Source organism: Otolemur garnettii, unplaced genomic scaffold (genome assembly GCF_000181295.1).
Source record: "Otolemur garnettii isolate 467f Iridium unplaced genomic scaffold, OtoGar3 scaffold00100, whole genome shotgun sequence".
NCBI classification, from domain to species: domain Eukaryota; kingdom Metazoa; phylum Chordata; class Mammalia; order Primates; family Galagidae; genus Otolemur; species Otolemur garnettii.
This window is the reverse complement of record NW_003852495.1, coordinates 3,614,091-3,622,010: the sequence shown is the minus strand read 5'-3', so window position 1 is coordinate 3,622,010 and position 7,920 is coordinate 3,614,091. Positions and strand designations below refer to the sequence as shown.

Here is a 7,920-nt window from a genome sequence, read left to right as displayed (position 1 = left end):
AGTCAGAAAAGACTCCTCCCGCCAATAGCTAGGGCAACCTTACACTAATAAGAACAAAGCAGGAAGTGTCACCTTACCAGATTTCAAGCTATACTACAAGGCTACCATAACCAAAACAGTGTGGTACTCACACAGAAACAGAGACAGAGATCTGTGGATCAGAATAGAGAACCCTGAGATGAAATCATCCTCATATTCTCATCTGATTTTTGACAAAACAGATAAAAACATACACTGGGGAAAAGAATCCCTGTTCAATAAATGGTGCTGGGAAAACTGAACAGCCACATGTAAAAGACTAAAAAGGATCCACACTTCTCATCACTCAAAAAAATTAAATTACTATGGTATGGATAAAAGACTTAAACCTAAAACAGACACTTTAAGAATCCTAAAATAATAGGCAGGTATTGTGTCTGGATTGCTTGATCTCAGGAGTTCAAGACCAGGACAACCAAGAGCAAGATGCCTGTCTCTACTGAAAATAGAAAAACTAGGCAGGCATTATGGTGGACACCTGTAGTTACAGCTATTTGGAAAGCTGAGGCAAGAGGACTGCTTGAGCCCAAAAGTTTGAGGCTGCTGTGAACTATGATGATGCCATGACACTCTACCCCCACCCCCCGCAAAAAAAAAGAATCCTAGAAGAATATGTTAGAAAAACTCTTATAGATATGTAGACATAGGACAAGGCAAAGAATCTGTGAAGACAACCCCAAAAGCAATCTCAGCAACAACAACAAAAACTGGAATCTGATCAAATTAAAAAGCTTCTACACAGCCAAGTATACAATCAGAAGAGCGAACAGACAGCCAACAGAAAGGGAAAAAATATTTGTATGCTGTACATTTGATAAGGGTCTGACAATCAATCTACAAAGAACTTAAGCAAATTAGTAAGAAACAATCAAACAACCTCATTAAAAATTCAGCAAAAGACATGAACAGAAACTTTTCACATGAAGATATACTAATGGCCAACAAACTCACGAAAACATTCTCAATATCTAAAATCATTAGAGAAATGCAAATCAAAACCACAATGAGATATCATTTAACTCTAATGAGAATGGTTTATATTAAAAAGTCTCAAAACAACAGATGCTGGTATGGATGCAGAGAGAAAGGAACTCTTATGCACTGTTGGTGGGACTGCAAAGTAGTACATCTTCTATGGAAAACTGTATGGAGATACCTCAAAGAACTTAAAGTAGACCTACCATTTGAAGAAGGAACCCTACTGTTGGATATATACCCAAAGGAAAAAGGTCATTTTATGAAAAGGACCCCTGAACTCAAATGTTTATAGCAGCACAATTCACAATTGCAAAGATGTGGAAACAACCTGTGAACTAAAATAAAATCTTAAGGTTCCCCTTAAGTGGGTGACTGACTGGACTCTCTCCTGGCCAAAAAGATCCCTCAAACTGAGTTGTTTGTCATGAGAAAGTAGACCTGACATGCCTCATCATGCCCCTCTTCCCTTCTTAGAAATATCCTCTGTGACTCATTAACAGGCCTAAGGCTATTCAAGACTTACTTGCAGGTTGTCACTGTACACAACAAACCTCTTGAGTCTGTCAGTACTTTGTCTCTGATGAACAGACTTTATCCTAAACATTCCTTTTCACTGACTCTTCGTCTTTTAAACAAAGCCTAACTCTTTCAGTCAATTGTCAACTAAAGAATCTTTAAACCCACCTACAACTTGTAAGCAACCCCCTTCCAGATGTCCCACTTTTTTGGGCTAAACCAATGTATGTTTTCCATGTATTAATTTATGACCTCACCTGTAATTCCTGTCTCCCTAAGATGCATACAAGAGAACTATAACCCCACCACCACAATTCCACTTGCTCAAGGCCTCTTGTGTGTGGCTCCGGGTCATGATCCTCAAATGTGGCTCAGAATAATCCACCTTAAATTATTTCATAGAGTATGGCTTCTTTTCCATCAACAAACCAAAGCGCCTACCAATACATGAATGGATAAATAAAATGTGATATATGCATACCATGAAGTATTACTCAAACATAAAAAAACTGGCGATCTAGTATCTTTTTGGACAACTTGGAGGGAACTAGAAACCATTTTTTTAATAAAACATCACAAGAATGGAGAAACAAACACATGTACTCAATACCATCTGGGAACTGAGTACACATATCGATCAACACTTATGTGCACATATGGAAGTAAATTTCAGCTGGATCAAAATCCAGCTGGAGTGGGGAGGAGGGAATGGGTAATTCCCTCCTATTCACACCTAGTAGGTATGATGCACATTATCTGGGGGAAGGGTACACTTACATGTAAAACTTTGACTCAATCTGTTCAAAAACAAAGTATGTAAACAAAACATGTATGTCCTCTAACATTCTGAAAACAGAAAAAAAAAAAAATACCTAAAGCAAAATATGGTGCACCAAAAGAATAGGCAAATCCATACACATCATTTTAAAACATCTCTATTGGTGTTTAAAAGAACAATTAGAAAAATGATCAAGGATATATAACATTTGATCAACACTATCAATCACCTGGATCTGCTTAGCGTCTATAGAACATTCAGCAACAACCTCAAAATAAATATTCTTTTCAAGTACAGACAGAATATTTGCCAAGATAAACCATGTGCTAAGTCAAAAATAAGTCTCAGTTAATTTCAAAAGCTCACAATGTTATATAATATGCCTTCTGGTGACAATGGAACTAAATTAGAAATCAATAATAAGAAGAAAAATCACCAAATATTCAAAAATTAAACATAATTCTATATAATCCATAAGTAAAAGAAGTCATCAATAAAGAAATCAGAAACTATTTCAAGCCCAAACTATATTGAAAATATCAGAATTTGTGGGATGCAGCTAAAGTAATACATAGAGAGAAGTTTATTGATTTACGTTATTATATTAAAGAACACGAATGATTTAAAATCAATCAACTACCTTTCCCCTTTAATATTTTAAAAGAGGAATAAATAAATCCAAAAATATGTACACAGAAGGAAATATACAAAAAAATACAGATGGCCAATAACCACATAAAAAGATGCTCATCATTAATAGTCATTAGAGAAACGCAAATCAAAACCACAATGAGGTACCATTTCACACCCATTAGGATAGCTATAATCAAAAACCAAAAAGAACAAATGTTGATGAGGATGTGGAAAAAATTGGAACCCTTTTACATTGCTGGTGAGAAAGTAAAATGGTTTAGTGCTGTAGAAAACTTTCCTCAGAAAGTTAAGCATATAATTACCATGTGACCCAGAAATTCCATTCCCAGTTATATATATCCTAAATAATTGAAAACAGGTATTAAATACATGTACATAAAGGCTGATAGCATTAATCATGACAACTAAAAGGTGAAAACAATGCAAATGTCCATCCATGAATGAACAAATAAACTGATGTATTTATGTGTTTTTGTATACATACATATACACACACAATACAATGACTATTACTCAGCCATAAATATGACTGCAGTACTGGTATATGCTATAGTGCGGTGAACCTCAAAAGTGTTATGCTAAGTGAAAGCCAGACACAAAAGGTCATATTTAGTATAGCTATATTAACATGAAATATCCAGAATAGGCAAATCTATAGAGGAAAAATGAAGACTGGTGGCTGTCAGGGGCTGGGAGAAGGAGGAAATGAGGAGTGTTTGCTTCATAGGTAAAAGGGTTTCCTTTAGGAGGGATGAAAATATTTTAAAACTAGATAGAGGTGGTGGTTGCACAACATTGTGACTGTACTAAACACCACTGAACTGTTCACTTTAAAAGTTTAATTTTAAATTATGTGAATTCAATATCAATTAAAATACCACAATAAGATACTTCACACACAAAAAATGTGGATAGGCTCAGTGCCCATAGCTCAGTGGTTAGGATGCTGGCCACATGCACCGGGGCTGGTAGGTTTGAACCCAGCCTGGGCCTGCTAAACAACAATGACAATAACAAGAACAAAAATAGCCAGGTTTTGTGGTGGTTGTAGCTGTAGTCCCAGCTACTTGAGAGGCTGAGGCAATAGAATTGCTTAAGCCCAAGAGTTTGAGGTTGCTGTGAGCTGTGATGTCATGGCACTTCTACTGAGGGCGACATAATGAGACTCTCAAAAAAAAAAATGTGGATAATAACTAGTGTTGGTGAGAATGTGGAGATACTGGGACTCTCACATATTGCTGGTGTGACTGTAAAATGGTACAGGCACTGTGGAAAACAGTTTGGCAATTTCTCAAAATGAGAGACATAAAGTTACCACATGACCATTAACACAATTAAGAACATATGTTCCCCCCAAAATTATAGATAAATGTTCATAGAATCATTAATAGTCAAATTAGAAACAATCTGAATGTCTACCAATTGATAAAAAGGTACTAGAACAATTAGATGTCTACCTAAAAATAAAATGAACCTTGAACTATACCTTGCAAGATACATAAAAATTAACTTGAAATAGAATATAGACCTACTATAAAACCTAAAACTATAAGGCTTCTAGAGGACAACAAAGAAGAAAATCTTGGTGCTCTTAGGTTAAGCAAAATTTCTTAGATATGGAACATGAACAAAAAGTATGATCCATAAAATTTTTTAAATTGATCATTAGACTTCAATAAATTTAAACTTTCTGTTGTTTAAAGAAAATGAAAATATCAGCTAAAAAAACAGAAGAAAGTATCTGTGAAATAATTATCCGATAAAAGATTTGTATAATAAGGATATTTTTACTTAAGACTATGAGTATGTTTTAAAATTCCTGAAAACTCAGTAGTAAGGAAACAAGCAACTGGATTTAAAATGGTTAAAAGATTTGAATAGATAATTCAATTTGTAATGGCAAATAAGCACATGAAAAGATGCTTATCGTTAATAGTCATGGAAGAATGCAAATTACCATCATAATGCTATACTACTATGCCAATTAGAATGGTTAAACCTGAAAGAACTGACAATACGAAGTGGTGACAGAAACAGAGAAACAGGATCTGATAAATTTACTGGCAAGAATGCAAGATAATACACATCCTTTGCAAAACAGTTGAGCAGTTTGTTATGTTGACCAACATATGGTAAACATATGTTAACCATCTGATCCAAAAATCCAACTGCTGATATTTACCCCATTGAAAAATATAGATGCATATATGAATATTTACATAGGCTTTACTCACAATTTCAAAAATCTAGAAACAACCTAAATGTCTTTTAATCAGCGAATGGATAAAGAAACCGAGTATAGACATACAACAGAATGCAAAATAGTGATACATACAATGTAGGTGAATTTTGTATGCTACATGAAAGAAATTAGATTTAAAATGCTACATACTGTGTGGCTGCATTTGTAAGGCATTCTGGAAAAGATATACAACTTTAGAGACAGAAAAAGAAGTAGTTGCCTTGAGATGGCAACGGAGGTTACCAACGGGCATAAGGGAATTCTCTGGGATGATAGAAATGTTTTGTATTTTGATTACAGGGATTACGTAAGTGCACATGTTTGTCAAAACTCATTGAACTGCACACTACAAAAGAGTGAATTTTACTGTATGTAAATTATAACAATAAATCTTACTTTAAAAAACACAGCTTTTAAAAGATACACAATTTAAAATAAATTTAGATCACAAAATGGGACTCTTTAGAAGCATTATCATTTGGCTTAATAGAATCTCTTAACAAGGAAGTATCTTAGTATCTTTTAGCCCCATGAATTTATTTTCAGCCTATGTTAAGACAAATGAAATCAGACAAGCAAAATAATCATGGTATGTTTTTATTCCAGACATATTCACTATTTGCCTTACTCCTGTAACATTCACTAACATTTTCAAGCAATAAACATAAATGAATTTTATAGTAGCCACCAATTTTCCTAATTTTCAAAGGTATATTTAAGGCCAAATTGATACCAGCAAAGTCCTTGCCACAGGAAGTCAGCTTCATTCAAGGATATTTAGGGCAGGCTATTGTCATATTACTAGATATGAATGATTAAATCAGAGAGGGCAACTGCCAGCTTGTCAGTAACTTAACGTTTGCGCTCAGGCTCAATATCTAGCTTTTCTCTTCTCTCCAATTGTTAAATTAAACATGTATATGTATATATGTAATACAAATGCTATTTCAGCAAACTGGAAGCAAAGAGACAGTCAAGATTTGATCACTATCCCATACCTATTGCTGGATTTCTTATCTAGAGAAACTGATATTTCTTGATGCTCCAGATAAATTCTCTAAATGACAGGGATATACAACCTTACTCTCTTCAAATTTTGAAACACAATTTTCTAAAGATTGACTTTTGTTTTATTTTAACAAGGATTTTGTTTCTCTGGAAATTCTACTTTTTAAAACCCAGAAAAGGGTATCTCCAAGATAAAGTGGTACATGCTGATAGGTACTTAGGAAGCCAAAGTTAGCTTATTTAAAAACAGGATAGTCAGCAATCAACCCTTTGCCTCTCACAGGCCCATAAGGCCACTCTCAGGAGATTTCCTGGCTAAAATACTTGGTGAACCCTAGGGCCAGAGACACTGATGACTCACAGCAAACCCCAGATGGTCAAAAAGCAAACATTCCCCAGACGCAACCTTTTGCTATAGTGACTGGAGTGCTCTGAGTGGCATCCAGCTTTCTGGGTCCCTTTGCTTCCACATCTTTTTTTTTTTTTTTTTTAAATGACATGTTTGGTTTTTTTTTTTCCTTTTAGAAACTTTATTTATTTAGCCGGAGCTGGGCTGGGTTTAAACCCACCACCTCTGGCATACGGGGCCAGTGCACTATCCTTTTGAGGCGCTGCCCCCTGCTCCCACATCTTAAAATTCATCAAAAATCATCCATCTCTCCTCATTAAGAAAACTGATACAGTTGGTGGCAAAATAGAAATGAAATATAATATCAATAAATAAAAGGTAGAATACCTTGTTTTGAGCTAATTCCTTTTCCAAATTGCATTTTTCCTGTGCTAATTCTTTCTCTGTGTTATTAACCTGCCCAAAAGTGGGGGGGAAAAAGAAATGAGTTAATTTTACAGCAGCTAACAGACTCTTCTATAGCAGACACATCCTGCATGTCAATTAATACCTACACTGCAGAGATAGTACATCCTCTCAGAAAAGGGGCCAATCAGGGAGTCTCTGACGCAGAGCAGACTTCACAAATAGCCCTGAAATTAGAAAGACACGTCTGCATGTCAGACTCTGCTCGTTCCTTCCTAACTAGGAAAACAGGGCTATTCCCCCTTAACCGCTATAGTCCCACTGTTTCAAGGGAAATCAAATTTTAAAATATGACCCCTTAACTAACATGAGGATGTGTGAATTATTAGTTACCATTAACTAATGCTGTATAAAGGAGGATATACTGTGGTATTTGGCAAGACTATTTTGCATGCCAAAAGGCATAGATTAACCACCGACAGATTCTTTAGTGGGCAAATCAGACAGACTACATCTGACTTTTCTTGTCTTTTTTTTTTTTTTTTATTGCATTAAAAATACAATTTTAAAGCATAACCACACCACAACTAGAAGGTAGCATAAATCTGTCCTTACATACCTCTCTCTGAAATCTGTCTTTCTCCTGTAGCAAAGACTTGTTCTCTTGCCTTGATGCTTTTAATTCCCCTTGCAATCTTGCAATAGTTGATTCCAGAAGCTCTTTTTGTACAGTTGTCCTCTTCTCAGCATCCTGTGCTTTCTGGATACACTGGTTATGCTCGAAAATTAAATGATCCCTGTAAGAAGAGAATAAGGAGATATGAAAGCTAAATGAGAGTTCTACTCTAACAGAAAAAGCAATTAAATGTTCTTAAAGAACATTATCTCCTCCCCAAGAGCAGTTACCAAAATGTTCTATAAAGGTAGTTTCTTGAGGGCACAGTCTATTTT

General features: G+C 35.2%; 1 protein-coding gene across 1 annotated transcript in view; it reads right to left on the bottom strand.

Annotated features, from left to right (window-relative positions):
- CCDC150 (coiled-coil domain containing 150) overlaps window positions 1-7,920 on the bottom strand; it is a 101,583-nt gene that overhangs the window by 72,676 nt on the left and 20,987 nt on the right. The window contains exons 12-13 of the mRNA XM_023516919.1: window positions 7,589-7,766; window positions 6,952-7,020 (exon numbers count right to left, since the gene is read on the bottom strand). Coding sequence (XP_023372687.1) covers window positions 6,952-7,020; window positions 7,589-7,766 — 247 coding nt within the window. The remainder of the gene's footprint in view (window positions 1-6,951; window positions 7,021-7,588; window positions 7,767-7,920) is intronic.